The sequence below is a fragment of the Syngnathus scovelli genome, chromosome 12, assembly GCF_024217435.2.
Source record: "Syngnathus scovelli strain Florida chromosome 12, RoL_Ssco_1.2, whole genome shotgun sequence".
Lineage (NCBI taxonomy): Eukaryota > Metazoa > Chordata > Actinopteri > Syngnathiformes > Syngnathidae > Syngnathus > Syngnathus scovelli.
The window spans coordinates 4,796,115-4,815,024 of NC_090858.1; the positions used below are offsets into that span (position 1 = coordinate 4,796,115).

At 39.4% G+C, this 18,910-nt stretch overlaps 1 protein-coding gene across 3 annotated transcripts in view; it reads left to right on the plus strand.

The window, feature by feature from the left end:
• LOC125978228 (glutamate receptor ionotropic, delta-1) overlaps positions 1-18,910 on the plus strand; it is a 152,286-nt gene that overhangs the window by 84,144 nt on the left and 49,232 nt on the right. For all 3 annotated transcript variants that reach the window (XM_068652533.1, XM_068652532.1, XM_049735398.2), the window contains one exon: positions 6,576-6,860. In XM_068652533.1, the coding sequence (XP_068508634.1) occupies positions 6,587-6,860 (274 nt within the window). In that variant the 5' untranslated portion in view covers positions 6,576-6,586. The remainder of the gene's footprint in view (positions 1-6,575; positions 6,861-18,910) is intronic.

Sequence of the window (18,910 nt, forward strand, 5' to 3'; positions counted from 1 at the left end):
TAAGCACGACCTATGTTTTAGGTGGCGTGCAAGCACACAGTAGGGCTTTTACATTTTTTGTTATTTTTTATTGAGCTTGTAGGTCTATGTGGTGGAAGAAACACTTTCATTTCATGCATGAGGGAGCTCCTGTTTCGTTGTTGTTGTTGCTGCTACTGCTGCTACACACTACTCATTTCCCAAAAGAGGAAATTAATAAGTGCTCGGGTGAACTGAGCAAACAGAGTGCATGGCTGATAGTTAGGAAATTGGATTCTTTTTCAAAAGAATGCTTTGTAAATAATTAAAAAATAATAAGAAATCAGCTACAGGCAAATTCTTTCCATGAATGTTTGTGTCATGCGAACAAAACGGAGCCTTTTTTTGGGTAGATATCTTAATCGCGTCAATGCGAGTTACAAATGCCTCGAAGAGAACGACTCGGCTTCTTCTCTTGCTTGGAAGCAATAATTAAGGCACCCGCTCTCTTACGATGACCTTTTGATGTGACATAACCCAATAATAACACGCCGCGCTGTGCATTTGTTAGAGATCTAGTGGTCGATAAAGCAAATCAGAGTTTCGCACACACACACACGCGCATGTCTACCGATAAGGGATTGCACCAGTACACACAGCTGCTGCGCCACATGTCGCTAAGTCATTTGGAAGCAACACAATGCAGCTTTTGCGTGTTCATCCAGACAAATGTCGACTCGACTTTTTCAGGTACAAATTCAGCACGTTGAATCGGCACACGATTATGTTTGAAAACTATTTTGCATGATGATTCATAGTGGAAATTTTCTGAGTGTCTGAATGTGACCTTTTTTTTATTGATTGATTTAAGCCCTTCCAATTCTGCCTAGCAACAAGGAAATTAATAAACCAAAGATATTAGGAGGCTAAATATGACACAATGGCATTCCTGGCGTTAACTACTGTACAGTAAATGCAGGCAGATGATGCAACTCTTGTTACCGCAACGACTGTGCTGCCTTAATTAACACGATAACGGGGAATTTGTCTTTTGATGTCCATTAACCGCTGTTTTTAACGTGCACCGGTGACGTATTATTCGGAGGTTTGCTTATTGTCTCGTCAGACACGCGGCTATTTGGATCCCCGCCTTGTCAGGATAATGCACTTGTTTGTTTTGCGAGCGGGCCGCGTCGAGGGTGTGATCACGACTTCTACTGTCAGCCAAATTTTAAACGCCTCTTGAAAGCGCAGCTTGTTGGCCACTAAAACAAGGTTAATACCTGCAAAAGAAACACGAGAACCATCTGCTCGACAACAACTTGTTAACTCCCCCAGACTGGAAGATTTTGCACCACTAATTGCCTACCAAGCAATACTTGCCAAACTCATTAAGACGTTCATTTATAAATGAAACAAATTAACTGTAATAACATGGTACTTCCTACATATCAGATAAAATAAGTTGGATGAGCTAAGCAGATATCTAGTTTTTTTTTTTACAAGTTGCAATACGTAGCAGATGATAGGATTTTTTAAAAAATCACCGAAATAAATAGCAATTTCTTGCCCGTAATTTTGTGGGACCAGTTTGTCGTTTCGGTTTAATAACGTATTTTAAAAAATGAAAAAAAAATCACAGGAAAAAATGGCCATTTTTTTGCCCATAATTTTGTAGGACCATTTTGTCATTCCGGTTCCGATTTTCACCGACCGACTCGACATGTGTTGCCTTCACCTAAATTGCTCCTCTTTGTTGTCTGGAGCAGAAGTGTCTCGTACCTTCGACACAAAACATATTTCTATATTCAAATGATAACTAAATGGAAGTGTCCACATCCATTCATCGGCTTCCGTGGCAGGGTTAATGATGAGGTTGGCGCGCACGTGTTAGCGTGACGTGTGTTCATTAAGGTCCAACTCGGGCGACTTCAGTATCACATTTTCCTCTGTGACCAAAAAAAAAAAAAAAAAAAAATGCAACAATTTGCAAACAAGTCAATTGCGAGGCAAAAATAATGAAGTCAATTTGGTGGTACGCAATGACTGCAGAAATAAAATTAATTAATTTGTTGTTGGTTTTTTTCAGTATGCGGGCAAGTACGAATTTCCAATTGTGAAATAAAAATTTTATTCAAATTTGTTTGAATGTTTAAAGCATATAGTAAGAGGCAAAACTACCCAATGTATAAAAAGTGTTTTTCGAAGGTCTCGCTCTGTGGATTTACTTCCGTCGCACGTAAGCTGAAACATATCCGCCATGGTACAAGTCTGTTTACGGGGGTGGGGGGGGGCAGTGTCACGTGCAGATTCTTTTATCCGAAGGAGTTGCGTGACTTCCTTTCAGGGCTGCCTGCCGGCGACGCCAGCACTTTATCTGCCAGTGTGTCAGTGTGTCGTTGAGCGTGTCGTGTGTTATTCACACTGTGGAAACAGGTGGCTGTCAGATTACGGCCCGGTGTGAGTCCCAGTCAATCCTCCGTGGTCAAGAAAAACCGACTTGCCGGGAGGCCGAGCGTCACAATACTTGCGCGGCGACAAATTGACAAAGTAGACATTTCATTAGGTACACCAGTTTTACTCCTCGACCTTGCGTGAAGCAAACAACCTGATTGCCAAGTTAGACTTATTAGACCGAGTCAAGCTGATGGAAAGATTAATAAAAGTGCGGCTGAAGAGCGACAGAGACACGTTAACGAGAAAACGTCGCCGGATATTCACGTTGAAAGCTTTTATTCAACTCGTAAAGGATGACACATTGGCGATCAAATGATTCTTTTTATGTCCGGTTCCGATTCTTTTTAGGCCTACGCTGCGCTCGGGGGCGAGGAACTTGAAAGACTTGAGTCAGTGCGGATCATGAAGGATGTGAAATTGATATGCTACGAGGGAAATCCGCCAGCTCTTTGTGACGCACTCCGCTAGTCGTGGATTGGCGTTTTGTGGCGTCAGCATGGCACGGTTCGACGTTTTTCTGTGAACTGTCGAGATTTCTAATTTTCAAAGTCGGCACTGCTTGGTCATCGGTGATCGTGTGTGTGTTTGTGTGATGCGAGATTCTTTTTGCATTGTCATTCCAACGGCAAGTGAAGAGATTTGACATTCCCAACGTTTGCCTGTCGTCGCAGTGTCTTATGCAGAAACCCATTCAGCGACAGCTGTAGGCAGAGATTAGAGGACGACCTCCTCTAGTTCCCGAGCCTCTCGGGCGGGGGGGAGTCTAGGTGTGTGTTTGTGTGTGTGTGTGTGGGGGGGGTCATTGACGACTACTTTCTGTATAAAATCTGCCGCACTAAGTCAATTTCTTCCGCGCTGCCTGTCACTTGTCTGCGACGGACAATTTACAGGTGGGAAGTACTACATCACAGTACAGATGACACGGCTGCTTTGGCATCGATAGTATTGACGACAATATACTCTCACCTTAGTCTGACAGCAGGAGTGAAAGCGAGGATAGAGGGCCGCGGATGTTTATCTTCTGAAAAGTGAGGGCACAGCGAGATTTATGGCTGGCTGTTTGCAGCGGATGACTCATTGTTACAGAAACTGCAGTGTTGTAGGACGTTTAGATGTGAAACTGAGCAGCGTTGTGCATGATTTAACACGGCGAGTGACACATTTTTATTTGTTTAGACTTTAAGAAGCTTTCACAACATCTAATACACTGCGGAACAATTTGCAGACAAAATGGTTGAGTTCGATTTTTATGCTGATTTAACTTAAAATTGCCCCATTTTGTTTTCCTCCGCAGCTGACCCAACAAAAAACCAAAATCATCCGACTAGCTGTAGTAAGCCTTTTACGATTAAGCTGCTTTTGAGCTTGTGGGCAACTTTTTGTTATAATCACAACTGAGATGGTGAGAGGTGTGTGTGGCTAGCAGTTAGTCAAGCTAGCATAGTAGCAAATAAGCTAGCTTTTATTATAACTTGTAAACATACTGTTTTCAGGGTTTGACACAAATCTTTGCACTCTCTCGCAATCTCTAATGTTCATGTAAAATTCTGACTTTTCACAGAGCCAATTTATTCCGATGTTGCCGCCTTACTAATCCCTCCATGTTTTATGCACAGAAGTTAGAGTTTCTGAAGAATGTGAAGATGTGGTAATTTTAGATCACACATAACATAAGCCGTCTCCATTAGATCAGTCATCGGCGGCACTTTGTCAGCGGGTGAGATTGAGTCGACGATATTCCACACACGAGCTAGTCCCGTGTGGAATCCTGTGACTTTGCTCCGACATGCCGAGCGTCCCTAAATGAGACCGCCTCATTTAGTCCGTGAAATCGATGAGACAATTCCAATTCAGTCCCATTGTTGCGTCCTGTCGCATTGTGTTGCCAAAACGGGGCGGGCAAGACGACAAGCAGACGACATCCCGCTTTCTTTTGCAAACAGACGGCGTCGGACTAAATTGAAACGTCTCTTTTTGTCTTCGCATCATTTTCTTTTCTTGCGTGCGCAACTGACGAAGGACAGCGATCCACTTGCTTTTTGTTCCGTATCTCCAACCGAGAGGCTTCATGCCGATGATCAAAGCGTGATTACCGGCTCTTACTTGATATCCACGGAAAAAAATCCATCCCTTTAGTCATCCATCCAGCTAAGCCTTCGTCCATTGAGCCGAGAAATCGTCCTTGGATTCGTCCGTCCGTCTCTTGATCCAAGAAAGAACTTTCGTGTCCATCTTCAAGCCAAAGTGTCCGCATGCATAAAAAGACATGACAAGGTGCGGTGTGAAGATATTGTGAGAATGATGTAATCCAGAGAAAACCATTTATAAGATGTATGTATCATGGTGCCTGAGACACCATGTCAGATATAGCTTCCAGGGAATGAGTGATGGATCCCGACCACTTCACCGGGACCATTTAAGGGTCATTATTCCACCATTATCATCCTTTGCAATGACTGCATAGCCCTCCTCTTGCCTGTCAGCAGACTCCCTGCAGTATGATGGCCTTGCGTGGGTGTGTATGATTATGGCAAAATGGGAACATTGAAAATAGATTTTATATCCAAACAGTGTATATACATTCGTATATATGTACGATGCCTGATTCAATCTCACTCCGTCGATGTACTCGTACAAAACTACCACGCGTACGAACCCCACTAGACCGTCAATCCGAAATTCGTCACGTTATTTAGCGGCCCTTGTTTTTGGGATTGACTTAATAGAGTTGTATGTGCCTCGCAACTTTTCTTAGCCAGGCATAATTTTCCTTTTTCTGCATTGGACTTTTGGTTCTCCCAATTGTTTTTGGCTCTTTACCAGGCTCGGTATTATCAACTTTTTCAAAGGTCGTCTGTCATTTGCCGGCTGTTTTTCTGTTAAACCGCTCCGTTATTCAAGCAGACGACAGATTTGGGCATCAGAAGGTTGCTTGACAATACCTTCCCCACCTTTGTTCTGCCATTTGAGTGTCAGACATTTTGCCTTGAATTGCAATCAAGTGCATCTCGACAGAAAATGCCTTTTTCCGACTCCTCAAGGAGAAAATGCTGATGGATTTGTTGTTGGACTGCATGATGAGGTTAAATCGGGCTAGGTATATGCTCAACCTTCAACATTTAAGCGTATCCTTGATAGAAATATTGATTGGCATTTGACTGCATTCCCTTGCCTCAGCTAATCAATTAATTAGCAGAGTAGCGTGCTGATTTGTCGGAGTGCTCGTAGAATCTTGGGAACTGCGGAATTCCGTCCGTCGGTTCTGCATGAAATATTCATTTGGTGCATTTGAACACTTTGGGATGTTTTGATTTGGTCACACAGCTATTTTATCAACCTCTCGAGCTTCTGACGAAGCGTCAAACAATTCAATAAATCCTCAGTGACAAACATGCCCTTCACAGTAATACCTTATTAACCCCAAGCCGGAGACATTTTTGATCGGAAACTGACATATTAATAATGCTGAGGAGGACATTTTCATCTTTCAAAGATATTTTGGCGCCTTTCCCGGCAGACGTCTTGATCCACTCTAAGAGGATAAAAAGTCCGAGTTGTATATGTAAAGAAAAGCGTTGAGACGATAAGAGCTACTCAGACACCCAAAACACGCGTCTGCGGTTTTAATCTCGGCTCATTAGCATACATTTTAGCATGTCAGTCAAAACTCCAAGATGGCAGTGCCCAGGCTGGAGCTTCATCCCTATTTGGTTAATACGAGCCGTCTGCCCTCTTTTATGAGCCGCTCCTCGCCGCTTGACATGACGTCCCGACATCAACAGAGACTTCCTCCTTGCTTCGTGTGATCAAATGCAGCGACTCAGCCATAATCCTCAGCGGGACACACAAAGACCTGTCTCCCATCCTGATGAAATAACTTTGTTGCATAATGAATCAAAATGATTTTTTCAATTGCCGGCTTTACCAAAAGGGTGTCTGTTCTCTGAGCCTTGTTCTCCTAGTCATTTTATCCGATTCCCGTGGTTAAATCTTGTTTTACTCATAACCGCCTCGAATATTTTCTGTGTTATCGTAACGAAGGCAGGGAAAAACAAAACAGGCCTTGAGAACAGTTTCAGTCACTGATTTCGAGTACTCATTTGGTTTTTGCTCCCACGCGCTGATGAATCGAATCTGTTTTGATTTGTTTTCCCGTTCAGCATGCGAGTTGATGAACCAGGGGATCCTGGCGTTGGTCACCTCCACGGGCTGCGCCGCCGCCAGCGCCCTGCAGTCCCTGACGGATGCCATGCACATCCCGCACCTGTTCATCCAGAGGAACAGCGATGGCGTCCCCCGCACTGCCTGCCAGTTCAACCCCAGCCCGGACGGCGAGAGCTACACTTTGGCCGCCCGGCCCCCCGTCCGCATCAGTGACGTCCTGCTTACCCTCGTCTCCGAGCTGTACTGGCAGAAGTTCATCGTTTTCTACGAGAGCGATTACGGTAAGATTCCGTTTGTCCATTTGAATCGGCCATACCGCAAAGCCATGTTTCTTCCGGCTATTTTGTATGGCTTGACTTTTGGAATGACATACCAATCGGGCCACCGAAGAACTGAATACATACCACGGCCCCTCGACCCTGCGCAAATGTTGATCATGAAACTTTACAATGTAACGCTTACTCAGTGGAAGCGAGACGTTTGTATAAATCATGTAAGAGCGTGGCCTTTGAACATCCTTTGAGGAGATAGAATCCTCTTTTACTAGACTGAGAACCCACATCAGAGCCATCGCGGGAAAAAGCCACCTTTGTTCTGAGGCATATAGTGCTCGGCCGTGATACGGTGAGAGTGGATTTGATTGATATTTTATTCATGCTTGATATGGAAAGCGTCTCATTCACATAAAGTACTTCAAAACTAGCTCTCGAGACTTGTTGCAGGGAGACAAAGGCTGTGGAGACTCCATCACTGACTAGTGCTTGTGAACCGTTTTGGATGTTTATACAGCTTTCCTTTAAGGAGCCCAAAATAATGACAAATTAGCAATCATGTATGGAACTGTTGACATGACCAGTCGCAGTATTCTGCTAAGCCAACACTGCAGTCTGATTCTGCTTGTCGTTGCCTCTGGCTTTTCCCCGTCACTTTTTGTCTCGCATACTCGGTTGGATTCTTGTCAGGTGATTGACTCGGCCATTATGCTTCGGGTCATTGTCCATCTCCTCTATGGAGGGCTCACGAATGGGTTCATTTGGCCCAATGAATCAGTGAATGATATTGCCGCTTCAGAAGTCATCCTGCCGCTTTTGTCGGCAGTCACATCATTGAACCGGTTCAATCTTGAGGTGGCACAGGATACAATACCACCAAGAAGGTAATTCCAAAAACTGTATCAGCAATGAATCTGGCTAACAAGACGGTCGCCTAGTAAGTTAGTTCTTAAAGTTCCGAGCCTCGGCGCGCTACACTTTGCGCAGTCTCTTTCCCAGATGTATTTGGGAAACAAACCATCTGGCTCGTTGGGCGGCGCCGTTAAACAACAACAACAGGATAGCATCGGCGGCGGTTAGCAACATCTAGACGAAGAGACAAATCAGAGCCTAATTGGATCATCTGTGGCACCATGAAAGACAAGTGCGTCCCCGTAGTGTCTTATGTATTTTCCAACGCGCTACATTGGAGTTTCCCCGCTCTCATTACGGCGGCTCTACGGACCCAACCTTTCGTTGGCAAAAAGGCTAATGGCCGCCCGTGAACTTTTTGATTGGCAAGCACGCGCACGGCACCGACGCCGCTTTGCAAGTCATTGCGAGTTTGGAGGCGCACCATCGCTAATGAGCTTCATCTTTTTATTGTTTCGGCGTACGGGAACCCACAGATGATGTGGCGTATAATGAAGTCGGGCGATGGAAACACCTTCATTAAATCGCAAACTAACCCTTGGCATAAAAAAGTGAAGGCGATCATAATGCTTTGTAGACTCCAAGTATTGATCGACAAACAAACTAGGCTCATTTAATTAGCTTTTTTCACATCAAATTGGGATCCTCGGCGGCGAGCAGGCAGCGTAGCCACAGAGCTCGCTGCCCTTGCAGTGCGATTACTGAGGCCAAACCGCAAGCGCCTGCAGGAAAATACGAATGGAGAGGAAAGGAGGTCAAGATCATGTTTTTTGTTGTTTCTCTTCAATTTACACAGAATGCGCAATCTCCTCGCGGGCAAGCGCTTGCTTGCCAGAAAGTAAGTCCAAGACGTGAAGATAACTTGGGTGAACATCGGAGAGCCCAGCCCGCACTCCGGAGACTATTTTTGTGGCTTGACTTCATTTCCACATGAGATTGGAGTCTGGGAAAACAAAAGAGACATTTGATGAACTTGGAAAGAAAGAAAAAAGTGGAAGTAATCCGTCACACCAAATATCTGAACTTTGATGTGAATAATTTATCAATCAATCAATCAATCAATCAATTTAGCACAACCTGGAATTTTTAACTGAGTGTAAACTCATTTCTTCAGGTGAAGCAAACTTCAAATGGACCAAAATTAAATCATTTAACCGGCTGTCGCTTATCCAATTAATCCCCGTTTGATTGTTTGAACAAACTAATTTTCCAAATTTGTTCCGAGCCACCGATAATGTCGAATCCCGAGACAAACTGCGAACTAACTTCTAATAGGAACGATTCTTCCCTCCGGTGGATTCAGTCAGTCGTCTGCTATGATGCAATTTTCTCCAAAAGGTGTCTTGGAGTGAAAACTGAAAGTTGTGCGCTTATCAGTGAGCGCCAGAGCCCCCCCGTTGCGCACCAAGCGTTTCCATCTAGTGTGACTAAGTGCAAAAAGATGGGATCGATTATTTCAATTTAGTTTTTATCTGACGCTTGGAATTAACACGGCGACAAACAGACCACCCAAAGCACCTTCCTGGAGGATGCCGAATGACAAGCACGGCTTTTTCGCTATTCATGAGCAAACACAATTTGCGTGACAGAGCGATGAATGCAAATGGAATTCTATAAATACAACTAGAAAATGCAATTTCTGGAGAAATTGCGTGTGAAGGCGAAGACTTTGAATCACTTCTTGGGGAATGCTGGCGAATTATGCTGAAACGAGTTGAATTACTTGAGAAATGTAGAAAATAGAGGTGAAAAACGGAATTTTGGAGAATTTGGTGGAATTTCAGAATTTTGGAGAATTTGGTTGAGTTTAAAATCTTAAAATGTGGAATTTATGGCAAGTAGAAATTTGGGGAATAGGTAGGAAAAAGATGAAGAGTTGAAAGTTGGAATGAGTTGAATCGGTTGAACAATGTGAAAATTAGAGTAGAAAAACACATTTTTGGAGAATTTGGTTGAATTTCAAATTTCAAAATTTGGAATTTTTTGTAAGGGGAAGTTGTGGAATAGGTAAGCACAAGATGAAGAGTTGAAAGTTGGAATGGGTTGAATCGGTAGAGAAATGTAGAAATGAGAGTAGAAAAACGAAATTTTGGAGAATTTGGTTGAATTTCAAATTTGGGTTTTTTGGTAAGTGGCAAGTTGTGTAATACGTAGGCAAAAGATGAAGAGTTGAAAGTTGGAATGGGTTGAATGGGTTGAAAAATGTACAAATTAGAGTCGAAAAACGAAATTTTGCAGAATTTGGTTGAATTTCAAATTTGGAATTTTTGGTAAGTGGGAAGTTGTGAAATAGGTAAGCAAAAGATGAAAAGTTGAAAGTTGGAATGGATTGAATCGGTTGCACAATGTAAAGATTAGAGTAGAAAAACAAAATGTTTGAGAAAATTTTTTGAATTTCAAATTTTTAATTTTTGGTAAGTGGGAAATTGTGGAATAGGTAGGCAAAAGATGAAGAGTTGAAAGTTGGAATGGGTTGAATCGGTTGAACAATGTAGAAATTACAGTAGAAAAACGAAATTTTGGAGATTTTGGTTGAATTTCAAATTTGGAATTTTTGGTAAGTCGGAAGTTGTGGAATAGGTAGGCCAAAGATGAAGAGTTGAAAGTTGGAATGGGTTGAATCGGTTGAACAATGTAGAAATTAGAGTAGAAAAACAAAATGTTGGAGAATTTGGTTGAATTTCAAATATGGAATTTTTGGTAAGTGGGAAGTTGTGGAATAGGTAGGCAAAAGATGAAGAGTTGAAAGTTGGAATGGGTTGAATCGGTTGAACAATGTAGAAATTAGATTAGAAAAACGAAATTTTGGAGAATTTGGTTGAATTTCAAATTTGGAATTTTTGGTAAACGGGAAGTTGTGGAATAGGTAGGCAAAACATGAACAGTTGAAAGTTGGAATGAGTTGAATCGGTTAAAAAATGTAGAAATTAGAGTAGAAAAACAACATTTTTGAGAATTTGGTTGAATTCCAAATTTGGAATTTTTGGTAAGTCGGAAGTTGTGGAATAGGTAGGCAAAAGTTGAAGAGTTGAAAGTTGGAATGGGTTGAATCGGTTGAACAATGAAGAAATTAGAGTAGAAAAACAAAATGTTGGAGAATTTGGTTGAATTTCAAATATGGAATTTTTTGGTAAGTGGGAAGTTGTGGAATAGGTAGGCAAAAGATGAAGAGTTGAAAGTTGGAATGGGTTGAATCGGTTGAACAATGTAGAAATTAGATTAGAAAAACGAAATTTTGGAGAATTTGGTTGAATTTCAAATTTGGAATTTTTGGTAAACGGGAAGTTGTGGAATAGGTAGGCAAAACATGAACAGTTGAAAGTTGGAATGAGTTGAATCGGTTAAAAAATGTAGAAATTAGAGTAGAAAAACAAAATGTTGGAGAATTTGGTTGAATTTCAAATATGGAATTTTTGGTAAGTGGGAAGTTGTGGAATAGGTAGGCAAAACATGAACAGTTGAAAGTTGGAATGAGTTGAATCGGTTGAAAAATGTAGAAATTAGAGTAGAAAAACAAAATTTTTGAGAATTTGGTTGAATTCCAAATTTGAAAATTTGGAATTTTTCATAAGTTGGAAGTTGTGGAATAGTTAGAAAAAGATGAACAGTTGAAAGTTGGAATGGGTTGAATCGGTTGAAAAACGTAAAAGTTAGAGTGGAAAAACGAAATTTTGGAGAATTTGGTTGAATTTCAAATTTGGAATTTTTGGTAAGTGGGAAGTTGTGGAATAGGTAGGCAAAAGATGAACAGTTGAAAGTTGGAATGAGTTGAATCGGTTGAACAATGTAGAAAAAAGTGGAATGATGTAAATGTGAAATGTCGAATCTGCCATTAAGAATGAATGGGGAAAAATTTGTCGTAAGTTCGCGAATTTTGCGAAATCGGAAAATTTTCGGAACGAGAAAAATGGAAGCGCTCATCTCGTGAATATTTGGAACACGTCAAAAGTGGAACGGAGTGAATCGGATGAACTATGTGGAAGAAGAAGCGGGACAAAAAAGTGTGGAGAATAAAATATAATAATAATAATAATAACTAGAAAATGCAATTTCTGGAGAAATTGCGTGTGAAGGCGAAGACTTTGAATCACTTCTTGGCGAATGCTGGCGAATTATGCTGAAACGAGTTGAATTACTTGAGAAATGTAGAAAATAGAGGTGAAAAACGGAATTTTGGAGAATTTGGTGGAATTTCAGAATTTTGGAGAATTTGGTTGAGTTTAAAATCTTAAAATGTGGAATTTATGGCAAGTGGAAATTTGGGGAATAGGTAGGAAAAAGATGAAGAGTTGAAAGTTGGAATGAGTTGAATCGGTTGAACAATGTGAAAATTAGAGTAGAAAAACACATTTTTGGAGAATTTGGTTGAATTTCAAATTTCAAAATTTGGAATTTTTTGTAAGGGGAAGTTGTGGAATAGGTAAGCAAAAGATGAAGAGTTGAAAGTTGGAATGGGTTGAATCGGTAGAGAAATGTAGAAATGAGAGTAGAAAAACGAAATTTTGGAGAATTTGGTTGAATTTCAAATTTGGGATTTTTGGTAAGTGGGAAGTTGTGTAATACGTAGGCAAAAGATGAAGAGTTGAAAGTTGGAAAGGGTTGAATCGGTTGAAAAATGTACAAATTAGAGTCGAAAAACGACATTTTGCAGAATTTGGTTGAATTTCAAATTTGGAATTTTTGGTAAGTGGGATTTGTGAAATAGGTAAGCAAAAGATGAAAAGTTGAAAGTTGGAATGGATTGAATCGGTTGCACAATGTAAAGATTCGAGTAGAAAAACAAAATGTTTGAGAATTTGGTTGAATTTCAAATTTTTAATTTTTAATTTTTGGTAAGTGGGAAATTGTGGAATAGGTAGGCAAAAGATGAAGAGTTGAAAGTTGGAATGGGTTGAATCGGTTGAACAATGTAGAAATTACAGTAGAAAAACGAAATTTTGGAGATTTTGGTTGAATTTCAAATTTGAAATTTTTGGTAAGTCGGTAGTTGTGGAATAGGTAGGCCAAAGATGAAGATTTGAAAGTTGGAATGGGTTGAATCGGTTGAACAATGTAGAAATTAGAGTAGAAAAAAAAATGTTGGAGAATTTGGTTGAATTTCAAATATGGAATTTTTGGTAAGTGGGAAGTTGTGGAATAGGTAGGCAAAAGATGAAGAGTTGAAAGTTGGAATGGGTTGAATCGGTTGAACAATGTAGAAATTAGATTAGAAAAACGAAATTTTGGAGAATTTGGTTGAATTTCAAATTTGGAATTTTTGGTAAACGGGAAGTTGTGGAATAGGTAGGCAAAACATGAACAGTTGAAAGTTGGAATGAGTTGAATCGGTTAAAAAATGTAGAAATTAGAGTAGAAAAACAAAATGTTGGAGAATTTGGTTGAATTTCAAATATGGAATTTTTGGTAAGTGGGAAGTTGTGGAATAGGTAGGCAAAACATGAACAGTTGAAAGTTGGAATGAGTTGAATCGGTTGAAAAATGTAGAAATTAGAGTAGAAAAACAAAATTTTTGAGAATTTGGTTGAATTCCAAATTTGAAAATTTGGAATTTTTCATAAGTTGGAAGTTGTGGAATAGTTAGAAAAAGATGAATAGTTGAAAGTTGGAATGGGTCGAATCGGTTGAAAAACGTAAAAGTTAGAGTGGAAAAACGAAATTTTGGAGAATTTGGTTGAATTTCAAATTTGGAATTTTTGGTAAGTGGGAAGTTGTGGAATAGGTAGGCAAAAGATGAACAGTTGAAAGTTGGAATGAGTTGAATCGGTTGAACAATGTAGAAAAAAGTGGAATGATGTAAATGTGAAATGTCGAATCTGCCATTAAGAATGAATGGGGAAAAATTTGTCGTAAGTTCGCGAATTTTGCGAAATCGGAAAATTTTCGGAACGAGAAAAATGGAAGCGCTCATCTCGTGAATATTTGGAACACGTCAAAAGTGGAACGGAGTGAATCGGATGAATTATGTGGAAGAAGAAGCGGGACAAAAAAGTGGCGGGAATAAAATAGAAGAATAATAATAATAATAATAATAATAATAATAGAGAATGGTGTAGAATAACATATGTGTGAAGGCCATCGCCTTCACACAACTAGAAAATGCAATTTCTGGAGAAATTGCGTGTGAAGGCGAAGACTTTGAATCACTTCTTGGGGAATGATGCCGAATGATGTTGAAATGAGTTGAATTTCTTGAGAAATGTGGAAAATAGAAGTGTAATACTAAATTTTTGAGAATATGGTTGAATTTCCAATTTGATTTTTGGAATTTTTGGTAAGTGGAAAGTTGTGGAATAGGCAGGCAAAGGATGAACAGTTGAATGTTGGAACGGGTTGAATCGGTTAAAAAATGTAGAAGTGAGAGCAAATGTTGAATCCCCATAGAGAATGAATGGGAATTAAAAGAAAAAGCAATTGCGCCAAAATATTTTGAAATTTGGAACAAAACGTAAAAAAACAGCTTCAGGAGGTTCACTTTTGGGGTTAAAATGTTGAAACGGGTTCAATCGGACAAAAAATGCAAAAGTTAGCGCCTAATGTAGCTATTTATGGCAGTTAATGTTGAAATAAGTTCACTTCCGGGTTGATTTGGGTCACTTCCGGTCCATTTGGGTCACTTCCGGTCTGATTAGAGGCACTTCCGGTCCAGCTGAGGTCACTTCCGGTTTATTTGGGGTCACTTCCGGTTTAAAAAGGTCACTTCCGGTTTAAAAAGGTCACTTCCGGTTTGATTTGGGGTCACTTCCGGTTTACCTGAGGTCACTTCCTGTTTACCTAAGGTCACTTCCGGTTTGATTTGGGCCACTTCCGGTTCATTCTAGGTTCATTGGGAGCACTTCAGGGTCAATCCAAGATGGCCGCCACACTGGAAGTGGGGGTCAAGGGTTGAATTTTGTAAGCATAGTGGAAGTGGGGGTGAAGGGGGTGAATATGGTAAGGATGAGGTGACCAAAGTGAATAAAGTTGGAATGGGTTGAATCGGTTGAAAAATGTAGAAATTAGAGTAGAAAAACCAAATTTTGTAGAATTTGGTTGAATTTCAAAATTGAAAATTTGGAAATTTTGGTAAGTGGGAAGGTGTGGAATAGGTAGGCAAAAGATGAACAGTTGAAAGTTGGAATGGGTTGAATCGGTTGAAAAACGTAGAAGTTAGAGTAGAAAAACGAAATTTTGGAGAATTCGGTTGAATTTCAAATTTGAAATTTTGGAATTTTTGATAGGTGAGAAGTTGTGGAATAGGCAGGCAAAAGATGAACAGTTGAAAGTTGGAATGGGTTGAATCGGTTGAAAAATGTAGAAATTAGAGTAGAAAAACGAAATTACGAAGAATTTGGTTGAATTTCAAATTTGAAAATTTGGAATTTTTTTGTAAGTGGGAAGTTGTGGAATAGGTAGGCAAAAGATGAACAGTTGGAAGTTGGAACGGGTTGAATCGGTCGAAAAATGTAGAAATTAGAGGTGAAAAACGAAATTTCGTGAAATTTTGTCGGAATTTTTAACGTGAAAACGTGAAATTTTTGAATTTGGGAATTTTGGGAATGTCGAGAATCATTCCGAATGTGGTTTGAATGTGCTGAATGAGGTGAATTTAAAAGGGGAATGACGTAAATGTGAAATGTCGAATCTGCCATTGAGAATGAATGGGGAAAAATTTGTCGTAAATTCGCGAATTTTGCGAAATCGGAAAATTTTCGGAACGAGAAAAATGGAAGCGCTCATCTCGTGAATATTTGGAATACATCAAAAGTGGAACGGAGTGAATCGGATGAACTATGTGGAAGAAGAAGCGGGACAAAAAAGTGTGGAGAATAAAATAGAAGAATAATAATAATAACTAGAAAATGCAATTTCTGGAGAAATTGCGTGTGAAGGCGAAGACTTTGAATCACTTCTTGGCGAATGCTGGCGAATTATGCTGAAACGAGTTGAATTACTTGAGAAATGTAGAAAATAGAGGTGAAAAACGGAATTTTGGAGAATTTGGTGGAATTTCAGAATTTTGGAGAATTTGGTTGAGTTTAAAATCTTAAAATGTGGAATTTATGGCAAGTCGAAATTTGGGGAATAGGTAGGAAAAAGATGAAGAGTTGAAAGTTGGAATGAGTTGAATCGGTTGAACAATGTGAAAATTAGAGTAGAAAAACACATTTTTGGAGAATTTGGTTGAATTTCAAAATTTGGAATTTTTTGTAAGGGGAAGTTGTGGAATAGGTAAGCAAAAGATGAAGAGTTGAAAGTTGGAATGGGTTGAATCGGTAGAGAAATGTAGAAATGAGAGTAGAAAAACGAAATTTTGGAGAATTTGGTTGAATTTCAAATTTGGGATTTTTGGTAAGTGGGAAGTTGTGTAATACGTAGGCAAAAGATGAAGAGTTGAAAGTTGGAATGGGTTGAATCGGTTGAAAAATGTACAAATTAGAGTCGAAAAACGAAATTTTGCAGAATTTGGTTGAATTTCAAAGTTGGAATTTTTGGTAAGTGGGAAGTTGTGAAATAGGTAAGCAAAAGATGAAAAGTTGAAAGTTGGAATGGATTGAATCGGTTGCACAATGTAAAGATTAGAGTAGAAAAACAAAATGTTTGAGAATTTGGTTGAATTTCAAATTTTTAATTTTTAATTTTTGGTAAGTGGGAAATTGTGGAATAGGTAGGCAAAAGATGAAGAGTTGAAAGTTGGAATGGGTTGAATCGGTTGAACAATGTAGAAATTACAGTAGAAAAACGAAATTTTGGAGATTTTGGTTGAATTTCAAATTTGGAATTTTTGGTAAGTCGGAAGTTGTGGAATAGGTAGGCCAAAGATGAAGAGTTGAAAGTTGGAATGGGTTGAATCGGTTGAACAATGTAGAAATTAGAGTAGAAAAACAAAATGTTGGAGAATTTGGTTGAATTTCAAATATGGAATTTTTGGTAAGTGGGAAGTTGTGGAATAGGTCGGCAAAAGATGAAGAGTTGAAAGTTGGAATGGGTTGAATCGGTTGAACAATGTAGAAATTAGATTAGAAAAACGAAATTTTGGAGAATTTGGTTGAATTTCAAATTTGGAATTTTTGGTAAACGGGAAGTTGTGGAATAGGTAGGCAAAACATGAACAGTTGAAAGTTGGAATGAGTTGAATCGGTTAAAAAATGTAGAAATTAGAGTAGAAAAACAAAATTTTTGAGAATTTGGTTGAATTCCAAATTTGGAATTTTTGGTAAGTCGGAAGTTGTGGAATAGGTAGGCAAAAGATGAAGAGTTGAAAGTTGGAATGGGTTGAATCGGTTGAACAATGTAGAAATTAGAGTAGAAAAACAAAATGTTGGAGAATTTGGTTGAATTTCAAATATGGAATTTTTGGTAAGTGGGAAGTTGTGGAATAGGTAGGCAAAAGATGAAGAGTTGAAAGTTGGAATGGGTTGAATCGGTTGAACAATGTAGAAATTAGATTAGAAAAATGAAATTTTGGAGAATTTGGTTGAATTTCAAATTTGGAATTTTTGGTAAACGGGAAGTTGTGGAATAGGTAGGCAAAACATGAACAGTTGAAAGTTGGAATGAGTTGAATCGGTTAAAAAATGTAGAAATTAGAGTAGAAAAACAAAATGTTGGAGAATTTGGTTGAATTTCAAATATGGAATTTTTGGTAAGTGGGAAGTTGTGGAATAGGTAGGCAAAACATGAACAGTTGAAAGTTGGAATGAGTTGAATCGGTTGAAAAATGTAGAAATTAGAGTAGAAAAACAAAATTTTTGAGAATTTGGTTGAATTCCAAATTTGAAAATTTGGAATTTTTCATAAGTTGGAGGTTGTGGAATAGTTAGAAAAAGATGAACAGTTGAAAGTTGGAATGGGTTGAATCGGTTGAAAAACGTAAAAGTTAGAGTGGAAAAACGAAATTTTGGAGAATTTGGTTGAATTTCAAATTTGGAATTTTTGGTAAGTGGGAAGTTGTGGAATAGGTAGGCAAAAGATGAACAGTTGAAAGTTGGAATGAGTTGAATCGGTTGAACAATGTAGAAAAAAGTGGAATGATGTAAATGTGAAATGTCGAATCTGCCATTAAGAATGAATGGGGAAAAATTTGTCGTAAGTTCGCGAATTTTGCGAAATCGGAAAATTTTCGGAACGAGAAAAATGGAAGCGCTCATCTCGTGAATATTTGGAACACGTCAAAAGTGGAACGGAGTGAATCGGATGAACTATGTGGAAGAAGAAGCGGGACAAAAAAGTGTGGAGAATAAAATATAATAATAATAATAATAATAGAGAATGGTGTAGAATAACATATGTGTGAAGGCCATCGCCTTCACACAATAATAATAATAATAGAGAATGGTGTAGAATAACATATGTGTGAAGGCCATCGCCTTCACACAATTAAATATGTACTTTTATCCTACTTGTGAGCACAATAAGGATATTGTTTGGGCTTTCTTAGCATGAGTGTGGTCAATTATGATCATATTTGTTCGAGGCTTTCAGTGGTGGGCCTTGGATGATGGGCTGTTTTATTAGTCGCCCGCCCGCCCGCCTGTGGGAGCAGAGTGATGCTCAATGTAATGAATCTGTAAAGCTCATTCATTCCAATCTCCCGTAATATATCAGTTAGGAGGGGAAAAAAAGGCGCATAAAGCACTTTCACCGCTTTGCCTCCAGTTCACTTTGTCATTGTAAATTTTCATACATAATTTGGTAATGTGGGAGTGGGAGAAAATCAGCTCTGCACGAACGTAGGCTAAATAGATTCCCCTCCCCTTCCTTAGCGCCTTCATGCAAGGTAAGCACACAAAATTAAAGCAGAGGTGAATGTACCCTTCTTTTAATGACGACCCAAATTTGATTGCAACTCGTGTTAAATGGCGTCCGCTCACAAGCTTGACGTCAACTGGAATTCACCTTTCACCATCTACAGTATGTACTATCGTCCATCTGTCTGGCTAATCTTTAATCAAGCATTCTTCAGGTGAATTCCTCCAATCAGATAACTCCATTAAATTGTTGCAAAATTTGCTTCCCGGCTGGATGACATGTAATCATTTTTTGCTAATTCCTCCAAAGTAATAAACTTGGCTGTCAGGTAGGGCATTCCCAGGAAGCCTTTTAGCGTTTGATTTTCACCACTAATTAGCAAATGTTGGCACCCCGATCTGCTCAAATATGAGCTCATC